The sequence below is a fragment of the Gadus morhua genome, chromosome 4, assembly GCF_902167405.1.
Source record: "Gadus morhua chromosome 4, gadMor3.0, whole genome shotgun sequence".
Lineage (NCBI taxonomy): Eukaryota > Metazoa > Chordata > Actinopteri > Gadiformes > Gadidae > Gadus > Gadus morhua.
Genome location: NC_044051.1, coordinates 41,395,100 through 41,413,860, shown reverse-complemented (window position 1 = coordinate 41,413,860; position 18,761 = coordinate 41,395,100). Strand labels below are relative to the sequence as shown.

Here is an 18,761-nt window from a genome sequence, read left to right as displayed (position 1 = left end):
ATCCGGCCTTCATCGATCCATTGCCTCATCTAGCCCTAGCAAAGATGGAACAATGTTAATGGGGCCGAATCGGTTTCAAAACAATAATGATTTTAAAAACAAATCACAAATTGATCCATTTTGAAATCTCTCCAATATTAACAAAAGCCATTATTTTTTCCCTGCGATGCGTAATCCCCCCAAATAATTGACCATCATTCATTTTCAAATCATCTCTACATTAATATTCCGAATGATTAGGATAAACAAGATACGGAGAATATAGCTAGGCTCAAGTTAGCTGCAAATATCCTCCAATAAAAGTGGAGACAACGCTTCCTGTTTTCTTCAGCGTTGTCTCCAAGGACGGTGGCAACAGGATGTGTCTTCTTAAAGAGACAGAGCGCCATTTAATAAAAGGGGTGGAGTGAGAATTAGGCAGAGAGTGACAGTAAGTTCTTCCACATCTGGGTCAACCATTCTGACAGCTGGGCCCTGTTGACAGAGGGTGATGCGCACATGACCAATAGACTCTCACGGCAGACTCTCTAACTCAATGCTGGACACGTTCCCTGTTTCCCTTCACTCATACACACGCTTGATCCGATTCAATACTTTTTTTTTTAGAGAAACATCTGTACACATAAACTCTAGGGTCTGTGATTCAAATTGTGTTTCATTTTCTTTGCTCTGTTTATTTTATATATAAATATATTACATGCATTATATTGTTTGTTTTGTTTCACCGGTTAAATTTTATACCATACTTACTTATATTGTGCATTTATCATGTTGTAACATATGGCTGGGATCAGACTTGATTAGGCTGAATCTGGTGCAATTTGGCTTGGGAAGCAGTCTGGGGAATATGACATGACATGCCGCCCCAAATCGGTCTAATCCAGGAGGGGCAAGAGAGACACAGACCTGGTGGAGCAGCTTTCAGAAACAATCCTCTTTTGAAATCGCTGAACGTGATGTTATTGGATTTGTAAGGAACACAAATCTCGACATTGCCAACGATTACTTTGTAGCTATCGGGTCCTTATTCAGTCCAACCTCTGCCTGCATGGATATACTTTTTCACTGCCCAATCCATTACCTTTAACACGACAGACGTAAATCCATTGCTACGAAACACAATCGTGTGCATTCACGAGCTGTCTCAACATGTATACCCCAAGATCCGATGGACAGCTTAGACTGGCTTAGGAGAAGACACCATGTTTCAAAGTAAAAGCAGACTTGGTCAGCAGGACCTTGGAGAAGATGTTAATATGCCCGTAAAGAAGACAACTCAAGTGTGTACATCAGTATAGTAAAAATGGTGGAATTAAGCTAATGATAGAATAATCTCTTGAAGGACATGAGCGCAGTCCAGGTAATAATTGTCTTCAACAGAGTCTTTGAGTAAAGCTTCAGGGTCTCATGAAGTGTGGTCTGTCTGTGACTTGATCCGTTTTCATGTCTCAGCCTTGGGTCAGACAAGAGTCATGTCGTATTCCATTCCATTACACATCAGATCGATGCGGATTGCCAGCATCCATGTACAACCTCTGATAAACCATCACAAAGAGAAAGGTACTGATTGATAGAGGGCCAGCAAAATGAGCCTTGCTGCACCGATAAAAATGCCAGTGCCCTCAATTTTAAGATAAAGGTCCAAATACGTGAACCACATGAACATTATTCCATACAGAATATGTGTATTACTAGCACTTATCGACCGCATGGTGCATCTAGCTCTGGTTTCAGATATAATACTGGAGTTCTGCTTGAATGTTAATGTCTGTCAAGCTCAATCGCTTTATCACCTGATGACTAATCATGTCCCAATCAGGCCTCCGGTTTCCCATAGTCTAACCTTGCACACGTAATTTCATAATAAAGCATGTTTATCTACTTATCTGTCAAGACTAGCCTTTATAATTCCAGAGGTCATATCCATCAATGTAGCCTATAACATATGTGTTGGCAACAGATACCAGGTCGACAGTGTGCCAGTCATAGACACAGACACAGACAGACGGACACTTCAAAAGCCTACATGACAGGTGAAAACGAAGGCAGGCCGAGGAGGTCCAGTCCAACAGACTGCTTCATCATCTCTGACTCTCTCTGACTGATACTACACACCTCCGGCTTATTAGAGAGGTCAAGAGGTCATAGAGGGAAAAGCACAATGCCAGTGAAGGACATGCACACAAGGCAAGAACATAGAGGACTATAAATATACCAAAGCCCGGACCAAATATACATCTTAACATTCATGATATAAGAAGCATAGAGCATGTTTCAAGCACGCCCCCAGCATGTCTCTTAGCAGTAGTTGTAACGGGGTCTGATGTATTCGACCAACATGTCTACATGTTAGGGCCCTAACAGTTATGGAAAAGACAAATGCTTGCGGAAGCGGTCCAGAGAAGAGAAGCGATCTCTTGTATGCTTTATTGATGATGAATAATTGATACTATTTTTCATAATCTGACCATGACACAGTCCCACCGCATCAAGATGTGGGTCAATAACAAAAGGTCACGGGTTGCAGCATAGGAATCTTAAGGAGGAAGGCAGCCACGCAAAATGTCGGAAACATTATAATATATCTAAAATAATAATAACATAATAATAACAACTAACCAATATCCGATTTACTTGCTTTACAACAATGCATTCAACGAAAAATCTGACGTTCATGTATCGATTATTGTTGGGCTGTAAAGCATGTTTGGAGAAGTAATGCGAGCTAACTGGCCTCAAAAAACGTCCAATGACTTGTCAGTATGAGATATTCGTTTAGAATATCTACTAGGGGTGCAACGGATCAGTACTGATCATAGACATAGACAGATAGACACCGCATCGGCCTTTGAGTCATACGTCAACGTAGCCGCCATGTTGGAGCGGCTAAGGGCTGTAAATAAATACAAATCAATGGAGCTGCGGTTTTTCTCCAGAGAGAGCATTATAAAGATCCCTTATTATAAACCAATTTCAAGGAGTACTTTTTATTTAAGGGTCTACGCCGTACAAAAAAAGTGCAATAAATGACACACAAAAGGCTATATATAAAATGGTTTCATATGAATACACAAACGAATCGTGAAATGTAAACGTTTGTGTTTTTTAAATAAAAACGAAGCTGCCACTTGCTTGCATTTGTTGACAGGCCAGTCTTGACGTTGACGTACCGCCACTGCTCAATGTCTATCTATCTATGTTTATATGTCTAGGTCGGTGACAGCTCTGTCCTGTCCAGTTAGCTACAGACGAGGATCGCTAGCTCGCATCAACACGTTACGTGGCTGGTATCAACCCTTATTCCCAGACATGAATGGTTCATAACCCAGGGAAGAAATGTATATGTTTAAGATGCTTACCCTATCTGAATAAACACCCAATGTTAACGGTGCATGTGGCTCCTGCCCATCCCGTAGCTCAAGCCTTAACAATAGAGAACCGAGGCGGGACCGTACTCTCTCACGCAGTGAGGGCTATGCTAATGAGGGGGCTGGGGCATCGACAGTGTTGCCAGATTGGGCCAGATTCTCTGCAGCCAGTGATGCCAGAATGGGCGGGAATTCGGGCCCAATCTGGCAACGCTGATCCTCGACGTAGCACGTCCCTCACACAACCCCGTGACGTGCGTATGGTGCGCCTCTAGTCTGTATCAAATTAAAAGTCTCGCTAGCCTTTGCGCTTTGCCCTCTCGACTCTCTCTGGGGTGTCTTGCTAAACAAATGTATGAGTTGATCATGACATCTCGGTATTCGTTCAGATGAGTTAGAATGTGGGATTTAAACGAAACAACTTTATACTGAGGGCTTTTCTGTTTGTGTTTGCGGCGTCACCGAGGAGAAAGGTACGAATGTAGTGGACGATTTTAGGTACATGAGTTTTAGAACACTAACACATATGTTTTCCTGGTCTGTGGCGTCGCATGAACTGGGGAAATAACATTTGGGTCATCTATTAATAAACACATGGAGAGTTAACCAGTTTGATGGGCTCTTAAATTCTATTCTATCACTTCTGGGTCCAGGTAAACATTAACTGGGACTCGTTACGCCTCCTTAAAGAGACGTAAATGGATACAGATTGGATCGTTTAGAAGGGCACATCTAGTCTCTGTCCACTGAACGTAACACTATATCCTTTTTTTAAATTTGATATTTAGAGTGAAAAACCACTGAACATCGTTGGACATAATTTTACAACACTAGATGCTTTATACCTTTTTAAAAAAGGAGGTATACAAATCATTTGATTTTGGACCGCCATCAACTCGCATATGTATTCAAACATTGAAGAAGGGACACTCTGGTATAAGACCTATGACGTTGTAATGTCGTCGATGAAATAAAGCGCTTTTGGGTGCCGATGACGTAGGGCGGCGCTGCAGGCAGGTGGGCTTCTGTCGGCGCGCTGCGAGACGGGCAGAGGGCACAGCGCGCTCCGGGGTAGAACGGGCTGGGTGGGACGCAGCTCCTCTTGAGGTGGTGCTGATGCTGATGCTGGGGTGGGGGGATACTCCCACACACACACACCCGTTGGGTCTCATATTACATCGACCGTACACACTGCTCACTCTCTCTTTCTCCATCCTCTTGCAGCCGATGAGCGAATATATGCCCACCTCGTCCCGTATCTCCATCGCCGAAGGGACTCCATGTCTTTCTTGGTAAGGACAAATAATCCGCACGTGTTTAGAGTGTATCTTTGTGTGCGTTGGGTGTCGCCTTAAAAGCCGATGTCAACAATAATACGTTGGTAGTATGTGGGTGATGTAGCCAGCGGCGAATCATCAATGTCACGAATATGCCTGCTGTTTCATAATATATGTCTCCATTCCTATTCTAGTCTGTGTTTTATTTTTATTTTAATGTATTCATAAAGGATCTGTGGTCGATCATGAGCCCGTCTCTGCATGGGGCTTTAGTCGATAAGAGGACGCCCGTAGGACCATCTTTTGTTTATGTATGTCATAATTGCGCCTTTTTAGTGTCCATCTGACACGCTGTGTGGATAGGAGGGGTCAAGTCTCTGTGCTCATTGTCCATGTAGCTACTCCAACTCCTTTAATTTTTCTGATCTTATGTTTTGTTTTGTTGTTGGGTCATATTTGTTGTTGTTGCTTTACTTGCTAGATAATAATGAACAAGTACCAATCTTGTGTTTGCATCACAGGTTTTCAGTTCAAATGTTGTCTTTCTTTCATGGCTGCATTCCTTCGTTCATTCATAAATGCACTTCTAAAGTCAACGAACAATTCATTCATAAACGCCTCGGCATTTCATTCATTGAAAAAACTTTTTTTCTGAAAGAACATCATGCTACGGCAGCAATAACGTCACAATATAAAAACAGCCCTTTTTATATATTTGACTCGGCAGATGGTTGTATCGCCCCACCAGTGGTTTCCCCTCCTCCTCCCTTCACCCCCCCCCCCGTCCCCAAAATGTCCAGCTCAGCCCCATCCCATGTCCCTCTACTGGGAGTATGTCTGACATCTTCCTCCCCCCCTCCTCCCCCCTCCCCCCTCCCCCCCCCCCCCCTCCCCCCTCCCCCCCCCCCCCCTCCCTCAGGACTGTTCCTGTATCTCTCACACTACGGTCCAGTCTGTATCCATAGAGGACCGCTATGAGGACTCCAGCCACCACTTCCTGGTCAGTACAGCCACCGGCGCCCTTTGTCGGTGCTAAAGGGGGCTTTTGTTTTTATGGCTTCGTAAAATAAAAGCCCCCCTCCTCCCCTATGGTTTCTTCAAATGATCGAAGACTCGCCCAGGGAGCACTTATAAGCTGCTTATCTAGCCTTTTTATTCAGCTTCCAGGCATTAATTATTGCTTAACTTAGCGGGACCTATTTCAGGGGAACAATTGGTGGATTTGAATTTAATTTAATAGTAACACTTGACAAAAAGGTTAATGTTAATCTTATTACGGCATTATTAAATTCCGTAATAAGCATTATTTTATAGCATTAGCATAGGGGTACAGCTTAAGGTTGGCATTAGTGTTGGGTTAATATTAAATAATATATGGTTTGATACCATAGTTAGCATGAACACCATTAGTAAACATGAAATCCATGAATCCATTTTTACCAACTTAAGTTAGTAAAATTTTTTTTTTTTTACTAACTTAAGTAACTTAGTTAATTGTCATTTAATGCTTATTACTGCATTAAGATGTAAAAAATGCAAAGTGCTATATAAGTTACAAGCTGCCCCATAGTTTTCAGTCATTATTTATGATATCACGTATAATTATAAATACTTCTATATAAAAACAATACAAGGTGCACCCTGGTATCCACGGCGTGCGAGTGCTTCGTACATTCTCAGCATGGCCATACCAATCAGTCAAGCATAGAAAAGTAAAAAAAAAAAAAGGAAACAAGCTTTCAATGAGAACTTCTCATCATGACCCATCGAGATATATATATATATATATATATATATATATATATATATATATACTGTCAATATATATATCTATGATCATCACCCATCACACCCCCTTTCTACAACACTCCTAATCACATTCATCCCGCCATCGCCTCTGCCTCAGCTCAGACACACAGCGCCACCCGGTGGCGGTCACTGTCCTTGTCACCCGCTTCGACCCTTGCTGTTCATGCCTGCTGCCGCTCCCAGCGATGGCGCTGCTATGAGGTTGTAGTGGCAGACGCCTCAACAGCGACCTCCAGTGGATTCAGATACAGGCTATTAAGCAGCAGGGTAGGGGTCAGGGCCTCTTGCTCATGGATATCTACTGGTACAGCTGCGTACATAGGGCGGAGGGGCGGGAGCGGGGGGGGGGAATTGGACCCGGTTCCTCTCAGCTGGGAGTTCCCATAGCACTTCTAGAGGAAATAGATATGCAGGTAGATAAATGTGATTTTTATGGGAGTTGGCAAGACTGTGTGTGTGTGTGTGCGCAATTAATCATGTAATAAATGATTAACTACACACCTTCCTCTACAAATGTTGATGCGTAAATCATCTACTACATATAACAACTATTCCAGGTTTGATCTTTTATTGTATCGCTTTTCCCTTGTTGAGTCTCTTACTCATATCGTCACTGTGCCTGCAGTGTACAAAATGTGCCCGTTTCACACAATCGATCACATGGAAAGTCGGAATCCTTAACTGACATTTTGGCTGTGTTGCTGTTCCTGTGTCTTGACGCGTACGGCCACGCCAGAGTTCGGCCGTTTCCGATTGCACTCTGCCAGGGGCGCTTGGTGATGACATCACAGGCCTGTCGCCCGAACCGGGCCACTACCAGCTACTGGCGGAGCTTGGTGAGAGTCAACATGGACTTAAAGTAGCACCACTTGTTGCTAGCCAGGAATTATCATTACTATTTTAAATGTGTATGTATTTCTTTATATTTACTGTGAATATTGTACGATTAATTTCTTGCGCAAGTACATTTTTATATTCTATTTTGTCAAACGACACACAGAATAAACTATATAAAATAAACTTTAATACAAATAATCATCATATTAGCAGGCTGTATTTTTTATAATCATAAGATATCTTTCAATATTTTGTCAATATTCTGAATAATATAGAACCATAGAGCTCCTGGTGTATTTTGTCCCCAAAGGGAGAGGCTTCAATAACATGAGCCAGGTCAGCATGGCCCGCCATACGCCCTCCGGCCAGCTGGTGGCGATCAAGCACACCAACCTTGACGAGTGTACCGAGGAAGAGCTCCTGCAGCTGTCAGTGAGTGCGATTTCATTCCTTCACAGGAGGCGAGTTTCAGATCAAGCATGCGTTGCGTTGCCTTGGATAACCCTAATGCCTTCTGGGATCAAAACGTCAGAAATGCTGGTGATAACTTCCCTATGCGACTTGACGTCACATGACTTTAAAAACTCGCTGGAGCTCCCTAAGTCTGCGTTTCTGTGCAAATGTTCTCAAATTAAAGACATAAGACACACATTACACATTTCCAACGTGAGAAATGACGTAACTCATTTCACAGAGGTGTGCGCTCTCCAAAACTGCTTGTTCGAACTACGAGAAGGTCACCTGTGTCCGACTTGACGTGGTGGGAACTTGACGTGTTTCTGACTAGTTCCGTCGGATGTTCTCAAGTCTCGTGCAATCATGCGCTCAAATGTAGACAATCTGAAACACGCCTATTGACTCTGATATGCCAACCTCTTTTACTGTTTGGGGCCCCAAGAACAGCACTATGGGTTCATTTTATGCCCTCTAGTGGTGCGACACAAATTAATCCTACTTTAATTAAAATAAATAAATACCCTTTTTGGCCACTTGGCCAAAAAAAGATTGTAGCTAAAAGAACTTTGAAACCCTGTACTCCAGCTTTGAATTTCATCGTCAATGGCAATGATTGCCTGCGTCAGCGTGTTCAGCAGCAGCATGTGCGTGGACGCCCCGCTGCCAATCAGATAGTCTCCGTGACGTCTTGTGTGTTGACAGAATGAGGTGCTGCTGTCCCGGCTGTTCCGTCACCCCAACCTGCTCACCTCGCGCCTGGTCTTCAGCTCCTGCTGCCAGCTCTGGATCCTAACGCCGCTCATGTCCTACGGTCAGACACCCCCCCCCCCCACCCCCTCTCCCCCTATCTCACTTTCAACTCCTCTCCCCCTCTCTCAGGCCCAACACCTCCATCACCACTACCAAATAAAACGGCAGTAATGAGCATCCATGTTTTGCCTTGCAAACGCCCTTCAGGGTCAGAGATAGTCAGAAGGACAGTTTTACAGATGACGTTTTCCATGTTTTGACAATCCAAAATTATCTTTGGTATCCCATTATGCAGAAAATATTTTTCGTGGCTCAAATAAGAAAAATGTTTGTAAACTGTGAAGTTACCCTTTAACATTGGTTTCAGTGTTCATGATAACAAAGTGTATTTCTGAATTAATTTGACGTTTTTTCATCATTTATTAATTAATTGATTTATACATTTAATTATTTCTTTAATATTTTTGCCATCTCGGAGAACCCTCTGTGTGCGCGCTGTGTCGCCATGGTTTCCCACCTGCTTCTCAATCTCTCCCTCCCTCTCCGTCGGTCCCAGGCTCAGCGGACGCCTTGCTGAGGTCCTACTTCCCAGACGGCATGAGCGAGTCCCTGATGGCGTACCTGCTGCACGGCGTGCTGAAGGCCCTGGAGTACCTGCACCAGATGGGCTACGTCCACAGGTGGGTGGGCCGGGGGGGCTGGGTGGGGATGAGGGCGGTGTAGTGCTGCCCGACAGCCACCAGTTGGACCTTCATAGTGTCAACAAATGATCACCTAAACATCACATTTCATATTTTGAGGGATTACGCATGGTTTTCTATATATCTTGGTGTAAAGTGAGGATGTCTTTCCTCTCGTCTGGTTTAAATCTCTCTCTCTCTCTCTCTCTCTCTCTCTCTCTCTCTCTCTCTCTCTCTCTCTCTCTCTCTCTCTCTCTCTCTCTCTCTCTCTCTGCCTCTCTCTCTCTCTCTCTCTCTCTCTCTCTCTCTCTCTCTCTCTCTCTCTCTCTCTCTGCCTCTCTCTCTCTCTCTCTCTCTCCCTCTCTCTCTCTCTCTCTCTCTCTCTCTGCCTCTCTCTCTCTCTCTCTCTCTCTCTCTCTCTCTCTCTCTCTCTCTCTCTCTCTCTCTCTCTGCCTCTCTCTCTCTCTCTCTCTCCCTCTCTCTCTCTCTCTCTCTCTCTCTCTGCCTCTCTCTCTCTCTCTCTCTCTCTCTCTCTCTCTCTCTCTCTCTCTCTCTCTCTCTCTCTCTCTCTCTCTCTCTCTCTCTCTCTCTCTCCCCCTCCCCCCCTCCTAGGGGGCTGAAGGCCAGCCACATCCTGCTGTCGGGGGACGGCCGTGTGTACCTCTCGGGGCTGCACAGCGTGTACAGCATGATGCGGGACGGGCGGAGGGCCCGGGCCGTCTTCGACATGCCCCACCACAGCCCGGCCCTGCTGCCCTGGCTCAGCCCCGAGCTCCTGCGCCAGGTCAGGCCCCCCCCCCCCCCCCCCGTTATAAGATCACTTCACGCATCAGCACATCTCAACACAGGTTCGGACTTCTCCCAATGACGTGCTGGTCATACTGTATGACCCATACCTCCATGCTTCTGCCAGGACTTGCACGGCTACGGGGTGAAGTCAGACATCTACAGCCTGGGCATCGTGGCCTGTGAGCTGGTCAGTGGCCGGGTACCCTTCCAGGACATGCCTCCCACACAGGTACCCCACTTTACCCATCCATGCCCCCGTCGAACCAACCATTCAGGCCAGGGAGGGTTTGGGGGGGTATCTGGCTCAATGTCGCGTACAGGTGGGCTTTGGACACTGGGAATCAAAACCAGTACCTTTTGAACATCAGTATGGAGTTAGTCGCAAGTTTAAATGGACTGAAGGAGCTGGGCTGGTTTATTTGTTATTGTTCTGATCAGGTGATGGAATGGTCCAGTGGTAGTGGTACTATGATCCAGTGGTGGTGGTACTATGATCCAGTGGTGGTGGTGGTACTATGATCCAGTGGTGGTGGTACTATGATCCAGTGGTGGTGGTGGTACTATGATCCAGTGGTTCTATGATCCAGTGGTACTATGATCCAGTGGTACTATGATCCAGTGGTACTATGATCCAGTGGTACTATGATCCAGCGGTGGTCCCCTCGCTCCAGATGCTGCTCCAGAAGCTGCACGGCTCCCACTGCTGCCTGATGGACGTGGCGCCCTTCCCCCTGGGCAAGCTGGGCGGGCTGACCGTGTCCCGCTCGGGGCTGGACTCGGGCATCGGCGAGAGCGTGGCCACGGGGAGCCTGAAGCACAGCGCCTCCGCCCCGGCCCCCGGCCACGCCCCCGCCGCCGTCACCACGCCGACCACCGACCGGCCCCAGAGCCCCGGCCCCAAGAACCACTCGGCGACCCTGCACGGCCTGGTGCAGCAGTGTCTGCAGCAGCAGCCCGAACAGAGGTATCCGCCTCAAGGACTAGATTGACACGCGAGCGCGACCAATCACGGCCCTTCCGCCAGGAACGCCGCTTATAAAAAAAAAAACGCGGACCTGTGGTGAAACGAACAGGATTTCAAATGTGATTTATAAACAATCACTCAAGGGTCTATGAAATGGTTCTCTTCGTTGGGGCCCAACTGGGTTAGACTATTATCAGCAGATCAATATTTTACCATAGTGTCCTATAAACCTCTGTTTGCTCCTTGTGTGTTTTGCAGGCCGTCTGCGTCCGCGTTGCTGACCCACGCCTTCTTCAAGCAGGTGGGTTTCACCGTGACACCAAACATCCAACTAGCGTTGCCTGTTTGCTACAATTATTGACCAGAGGCTTTCTTTTTGTTTATTCTCGTGCCATTTATTTGAATTCTACAAGCTAGTTCTTAGTGGATCACAGATTGCACTACTGTTGGCCTCTATGCTAGCTTTTCAACACACACAACCCTTTATCCCAATGACACAAATCCATGGGCCAGTACTTAAAATATAAGTAATGTGCACACCACAGAAAGAGAAAGAGAGAACAAGAAGATGGTTTGATTCTTGATTTAACAGTATTGACAATCGAATACCAGTGGTGGAGAACCCAGCTCACGAAGCCAACGATAACAAAGGGTCACTACGGTTACACTAGAAGCAAGCCAGAGCAGCTCGAGCTTTCCATCTGTGCGTTGACTGTGAGTGTGTGTGTTTTCTTGTGTGTTGCTTGCGGGGGCGACCGCAGGTGAAGAGACACACCAGGGACACCTTCCTCAACCTCATGTACCCGGCAGTGCCGCTGGGGAGCCCCCAGGACGACTCCCCCGTCTCCAGCCCTCCGACGCCAGCCTGCCACGCCGCCGCCGCCACGTCGCCCCTCCCCTCGGACCCTCAGGGGGGCTGGGACTTCTCCTGAGACCACAACCCATTGCCCCCACATCCACTACAGCCGCTATCCCCCCCCCCCTCCCCCCTCATACCACTCCACTCTTCTGCGTTCTGCCATCAAAAGACAAAGACAGTCCGAAACTGAACCACGGAATGGCAAAAGTTGTACTTTTTGCTTTTCTTCTTCCATTTAGCTTCGCCCCAGCAGGCCGCCAAACCCCAGCCAAACCACTCTGAGCCTTCGTTGTTGTTGTTGTTGTTGTTTTAAATCGTTTTTTGTATTATTTTTTCATATAGATAAATATATATTTACTTATTTTGAAGCAAAAACTGAGCAGGGGAATGCTGTCTGTGGTACAGCCCGAGTTCTGTAGTGCCACTGTGAGAAAACATGAATAAGGCGGGGGTCAGGCGTGCGTTCAAAGAGGCAGCGATTACTGTTGAATAATTCACTAGTAAGACCCGCCCACTAGTGTTGTCTGGCAGAGGAGGAGGCCAATCGCTGAACGGATGACGCTCACGCTCTGTGGTTCAAAACAACGCCATCTCCCTTTTAGGTGTTCTGTTTTTAAACTGGTCTGTGATTGGCGGTTGATGACGGGGCATGATCAGTAGGCGTCCATGCCAGAGGAAGTTGATGAAGACTGACTTTTATTTTCAGAACGTGGGTAACCTCAAACACGTGCACACATCTCCAAATAGTTTTTTTAAAAAATATTTAGAAAAATCATGTCTTCCAGATCAGACAAACTTCTCCGATAATACACTTCAATTTGAAGGATTCTTCCATGCAATATATATCCTACATTTGATTGATACTACAATAGTTAACACTTGACTGAAAACATGACCGCTATATCCAAAAGTCATTTGAAGTAGGTCTCAACAAATGCATGAAGTTCCATCCCTGTGTCCAAAAAGGAATTGCACACAGGGGGTACAGGCCCAAGCGCGCATGTCGTAAAAAAAAATGAGCAATGGAACACTTCGGAGGTATCCACATATCGTACAGTAGAAACCGTTTTTGATTCAACTGTGATATCCAACCCCCCCCTCCCTCCTCCTCAAATCGCCTATGACCTCTGACCTAATGCCGAATATCTTAACCTCTCTCGCTGTGAAGTACCCAACACTGCCTCTGTGTATGTTAAAAGCAGTGGCTATACCTCGACAGTCCTTAAGTACAGTAGTCCCCCCCCCCCCCCCCCCCCCCCAAACTGTGATAGAGTGGGTCGTCGTGCGAGGGATGTGTGCGGTACACTCGTACGTTCAGCTGTGTTCGAGACTTTTTATGAATGTGAATAATAAAGAATAACGGTAGCTGATTTATGCCTGTTGTTGCATATTTTTGATTGAATGGCACGGTTTGTTGTATTGAAAGTGTGTGTGTGTGTGTGTGTGTGTGTGTGTGTGTGTGTGTGTGCGTGCGAGCGTCTGTTTGTGTGTGTGTGTGTGTGTGTGTGTGTGTGTGTGTGTGTGTGTGTGCGTGCGAGCGTCTGTTTGTGTTTGCGTGTGCGTGCGAGAGATCTTATTCAAACACAAAATGCTCAGTTCAAGACTTTTTCAGTGGAACTTTTACCCAACATACTAGACTTTATGAAAACCCTTACTTCCACAGCTTAGCTGCATTTATTTATATACAACAACATCGTACATACATTGAATGGTTGGTTAGACGGGGGCATGGATGGGTAAAGTGGGGTACCTGTGTGGGAGGCATGTCCTGGAAGGGTACCCGGCCACTGACCAGCTCACAGGCCACGATGCCCAGGCTGTAGATGTCTGACTTCACACCGTAGCCGTGCAAGTCCTGGCAGACGCATGGAGGTATGGGTCATACAGTATAGTATGACCAGCACATCATTGGGAGAAGTCCGAACATGTGTTGAGATGTGTTGATGCGTGAAGTGATCTTATAAGGGGGGGGGGGGGGGGGTTGACCTGGCGCATCATACATACATACACTTATTACATGGAATTAAACTTCAGGGCAGGACATGAAGAGCAATACATCTTGCTAATTGGGGCCTGATCTATAGTGGGAATTATATACTAGATCCTCCCACAACCACTATATATATATATATATATATATATATATATATATACATATATATATATATATGCTATAAATTCTTCTGTCTCACTTGTAGATTGTTTTCTATAAAGGTGTCTTCTAAATGACAATAGCACAATTAATGTAAATCTAGTGAGCCTGTCATCCAGAAGTGGCCGGGGATGTGATGCTGATCCTCTAGAGTGCAGCATTCAATAAAACTTAACCTTGCTCCACGGTCTTCCAAACCTAGCCCCGCCCTTAGGGACGCAAGAGCTCCACATCGACAACGTAAATCTAATTGACTGTCGTAAACCAAAAACACAGCGTGGAGGGTAATTAACCAAGTGTCATTTTTGGATGCTGAATTCGTTATCCCGACGCAGAAAAGCATTAGATGCATTCCGCAAATACCCCGTAAACTTTCGACAAAGGAATGCCGTTTTTTGAATTGAGATGAAATTAGCGTGCGTTACGTTTCCAGTTCACAATATTTACAACATTAAAAGTTATCGCGTTTGATGTTTAATGCTCTTAGTTATTCTATATTCATATATGTATATTATGTTGCATATAAATACATTTATCTTTATAAAATATACATGATCATGCATCTAAAATCAAATCAATTGTCAATCAACTAAATGTTTTATTGACGGATTATTGATGTTGGTCGAAAAATTCAGAACCAAAAAGTCACGCTGTCAACAAAGGTATTCAGAGACTTTAAATGTAACTGTTGAAATAGTTAAAAAATAGCACGCCGCGTACAGGGCTTTTAATTTGAAACAAAACCGGAAAACCTTGTCGGTGACGTTCCGTGGATTCCTACATTGTTGCAAGAAGTATCGCGACGTCAACGTGACAGTTGTTATTTCCCCGCGTCCAGGTGAGCTGCTTTATTCACTATTACGGGATGTTACATTTCTCCCCTGACACACACATGTACGCGGTCAGGTTGACGTGTGTTTTACGTGCGGTTGACTCGGGAGTGAGAACAAGGTACACAGTGGCGTTTATGTCACATGAGTAGGAGGAGGCGATTCAAGGGGAGGTTGCAGGAAGGGGGGAGAATAAATGGGATTCGCTTTTTGACAGCTTTTCGTACCGAGGGCCGCCTGCTTCTTGCTCTAAATGGCCCAAGAGTGGCGTTTCGTTCATGCATAATTAACCTGTATCCTCCTACGAAGCAATTCCCAGCAGTGTGTATGTGGAGCCAGAGGCGGCGTCTACGTCCCAGTGGTGGTGCGGGTTTTGGTGGGGGGCGGGGTGATCTGTCAAGGGCTGTTAAGTTAGCCATTGTGTAGGATAGTTAACTGTGTGGGCGAGAATCTCGTACCACTTCTTCATCGTTCACACTGTTTGTGTGTGTATTGTTTGCGCTACAGCCCGGAGGCACACAAGCCGAGCCTGTCCGGAGGAGTAGCCCCACTGACGTGGAAGACCTCCAGCCTGGTCCCGCGGGAGCGAAGAGAACGCCCGCTGTGAAGACGTGGGTCAGACCGCCGGCTCCTCCAGGACAAACATGGAATAATCTTTTCGGAGTTTTTTTAATTTTTTGATCTCGCCCTGTTCCTCCAAGCTCACAGTCGTCCGGAGATTTTGTCCCTTGTTTTTAAAATAACGCTTTCCATTTAGTTTGGGGAAGGATTGACCGATGTCCATTATATTGTTGTGAGCTGTGACGCCCCAGAGGGGCATTGGAAGGTGTACGTTGGAGTACAACATGGAGAACCGGGAGAAGTGAGCTCTGTGTTTTGACCAACGGGCTCCACCATGGCGTCCGAAGAGAGGCTCTACGAGGTGTGGATGCTCTACTGCAACAAGGTAAGAGAGTGTTGGGGTTGTGGTGGTGGTAGGGGTGTGTGCACCTCAAAATGTCATGCTCGTCTTCAGGAACTCACCACCACAACAACACAACTCGCTAGGCAGCTAGCCAAGGACATGTTATGTGTAAACAACCAAGATCATATACAGGACATGTCAAACCTTTCTCAGTTTAGTAGTATGATGTCAGTGACGGCAAGGTATGCATGATAAGAGTTAGCATGTTGAAGGTGAATTTGCTAGTGTAGACAGTCGATGCGCTTGTATGACGAGCAGGATAGCCTCATAGTGGGCAGGTCATTTGACTCACTTGCTCCAGACTAAAGGTTCCTGGTTCCTACGTCCACAACGGCCATCTGCAGGCATCCTTGAGGAAGATGTCTAAGCTAGTCTGCCTCGCCACAGTACCTGCTTCTTTATTCTGTAAGAGAGAAAATGAGAAATAGTGTTGCTTCAATGACTAAATAATAAAATAGCAAAGTAACTGGGGGCCCTGGGACAAGTGGGAGTTGGGTCTGTGTTTAGTAACTGCTTCGTAAAGCATAAGGAACATCCGTTTCCTTATGCTTTTGAGGATGAATGAAAGATGGTTGAGTAGAGGGACAGGGGACTGGAGGAAGAAGGTTTTCTGCCTGGAGTCCCTTGTGGGGCCAGGTTTAATTTGCTTGTTGGCATTAAATGGCACCCGCGAAACGTCCAATCAAAAGACACCGGGGCTGAGCTGCCCGCTCCTTCTCACGTGAGCCTGGCTGCAGTCTGCGATAATCCCTCCACACTCACGCACACACACACGCACACACTCATGCACCCCACACTCAAGTATTGCATGCCACCTAAGCAGTTTTGTAAACCTTTTTTATTTTTTTATAAACAACAATAACTTGTAATATGATTCAAATGACCAAGTTGAACAACATGGTTCAGCGCCTGTCTGTATACCTGTCTACAACACAAACATTGGCGGCCATATTGTTCCACCGCCCGCCCCGATAAAAGTGCTTTTTACTTTTCTTATGCTTCTGTGTTCTTTGTGACCTGGACGGTACTGGCCTGCAGGAACAGCATTTCCCTCGGACAGGACCTAGTCACAGATGCATCTCTGTCGGAACCACACAGGCGTCACTCATTCTGGGTGTGCTCCTTGTATGCCATAGGGCACGGGTTGCAGACTAAACTAGTTAAGATCAGTCTACTACCCATTCCCTGGTACATGCAAGAGACCCAAGGCAGACCCATACTTAGTGTCATGACTGTTCGTCCTACCGTGGTGCTTCTGTGAAATGGGTAATTTCCTTGCGACATGGTTATCACTCTGCTAGCATAAGTATTTTCTTTTAACAGTGTGGCACAAACCCCCTTGCATCCAAGCGAGTAAAGGAGCCACCAATACGCACAGAAACACGCACACTCCCCTGCCACACAACCCCCTTCCATCCTGTGGCAGCAGCAGTGTCAGTGTGTGTCTGTGTTTACGTTGGCTGAGCAATCAGCTGTCATGTTGTGTGAGAATGAGATCTCCTCCGCTTTGATGGACCCAGATGGGGAGGGAGGGAGAGAGAGAGAGAGGGAGGGAGAGAGGGAGAGAGGGAGGGAGGGAGGGAGGGAGGGAGGGAGGGAGGGGGAGAGAGAGGGAGAGAGAGACCGACCCAGTATACCGCAAAGATACTGGGTATCTTTGCAGGGGTTTCTTTTTAGAAGGTCTGTTTGTGTTGCAGAAGAAGGTGAGTGGAGGGTGAGTCCCGTGTGGTGAATCAGACTGGGAATGTCTTGTGTCTGAGTGTTTATTATATATATATAGGCCTGCTGTTCATCTATCCCATAATAAGATACTGTGTTTGAATGTTTGGTTACAATCCGCACACATTCATTTACAATACTTTACATTTACAATAGAGATGTGACTGGCAACATACACTTTCTTTTGCATCGTTCTCGTATAATGTTCTGCTGGTTGCTACTGTGAACCTTTTTCTGTATTTATTTTCTTATGTACTTGGGCGACTCAGTTACCCAGAAAAAAGCCTAAATCACAGCCTTTTGGACACAGCGCTCGTGATGCTTTTCTTAGTCTGTCATACACACTATCGGCAATACATAGTTTGGCAGTGCATTTATTTGACCTCTTTAACCAGGTGAAGTACATTCTCATTTACCGTAACGTGAAACACAATAATACAATAATACACTTTGTTTGGACGAGCCAGGGATTTTAGATACATGCCAGACGTTCACTGTAGCAGGAGCCAGAGCGTGTGAACTGCGTCCCCGGTCACGAGTGCTCGTGGCTGGGCACTCAGTTGTGCATTACACCCGGCTGTGGTCGGGGTACAGGCGGAGCCTCCGCGTTTAGTTTAATCCGTTCCCGCAGAGAACGGTTAGAGGCAGTGGCTGCGCCTCAGGGCGGGCAAGGCGTCACACCCGAGTCGCTGTAGTGACCGAGACGTGACGATGTCGTCAGGGCCGTCTTTATTTTATTCTTTTGCGTTCTCCCTAGATTGGTTACCATGCGGTCGCCATGGATCAGGTGATCTCGGGCCCAAATTATTATTATTTTTTTGAAAGCGTCCAAGGAGAGCATGGCGTCGTGAACGCTCTGATGTTCAATGTTCTGCTGTCCCGACTGTTTCAGAAGTGGATTTTGACACCCTAATAATGTACATTTGACATTGATTGACACCGTACTATTTGACTTTTCCCTCACGTCCTGGAAAACATGAAATACCTCTAAATTCGAGTCGTGGAGAACCATCCCGGATATTAAGAGTTGTTTGTTATTTTTTTATAATTATTTATTTAGATATTATAAGATGCTCATGGAGTGCAAATTTGATTAAAACAGCTTTTTAGTCCATGGGTCGTTGGAGGGGGAAGGTAACGCAGCACCTTACAGTTGGTTGTCCGGGTTCGCCAGTACTTAGTTGATATTCCTAGGATGCCAGATCTGACCTAAACCCTTCCTGGAGACGGCATAGGGTCGTAATGCACCATGCCATCTGGGGAGGGAAACCCCGCCAGCTCAACACCCACCTCACCTCCCCCCAATT

General features: G+C 46.1%; 3 protein-coding genes across 7 annotated transcripts in view; 2 read left to right on the top strand and 1 right to left on the bottom strand.

Annotated features, from left to right (window-relative positions):
- Window positions 1-3,463, bottom strand: part of trak2 (trafficking protein, kinesin binding 2) — a 23,994-nt gene extending 20,531 nt beyond the window's left edge. For 2 of the 3 annotated variants that reach the window (XM_030355597.1, XM_030355600.1), the window contains exon 1: window positions 3,360-3,463. The gene's annotated coding sequence lies outside the window, so the exon portion shown is untranslated. Of the gene's footprint in view, window positions 36-3,359 lie in introns of all 3 variants that reach the window. The other variant, XM_030355598.1, reaches the window with a different exon arrangement.
- A 172-nt stretch (window positions 3,464-3,635) lies between these two features.
- Window positions 3,636-13,163, top strand: stradb (STE20 related adaptor beta). Of its 2 annotated transcripts, none has more exons than XM_030355626.1 (12): window positions 3,636-3,841; window positions 4,593-4,660; window positions 5,565-5,645; window positions 7,191-7,290; window positions 7,602-7,723; window positions 8,450-8,558; window positions 9,054-9,177; window positions 9,790-9,961; window positions 10,091-10,195; window positions 10,638-10,930; window positions 11,189-11,231; window positions 11,692-13,163. In XM_030355626.1, the coding sequence occupies exons 2-12, from the start codon at window positions 4,649-4,651 to the stop codon at window positions 11,860-11,862; spliced, it is 1,332 nt and encodes a 443-aa protein (XP_030211486.1). In that variant the 5' UTR covers window positions 3,636-3,841; window positions 4,593-4,648; the 3' UTR covers window positions 11,863-13,163. The 2 variants fall into 2 exon arrangements, with proteins under 2 accessions (XP_030211486.1, XP_030211487.1); XM_030355627.1 differs by lacking the exon at window positions 3,636-3,841 and adding an exon at window positions 4,426-4,498.
- A 1,529-nt stretch (window positions 13,164-14,692) lies between these two features.
- The window catches only part of nbeal1 (neurobeachin-like 1), a 57,796-nt gene continuing 53,727 nt past the window's right edge, over window positions 14,693-18,761 (top strand). For both annotated transcript variants that reach the window (XM_030355596.1, XM_030355595.1), the window contains exons 1-2: window positions 14,693-14,779; window positions 15,279-15,717. In XM_030355596.1, the coding sequence (XP_030211456.1) occupies window positions 15,667-15,717 (51 nt within the window). In that variant the 5' untranslated portion in view covers window positions 14,693-14,779; window positions 15,279-15,666. The remainder of the gene's footprint in view (window positions 14,780-15,278; window positions 15,718-18,761) is intronic.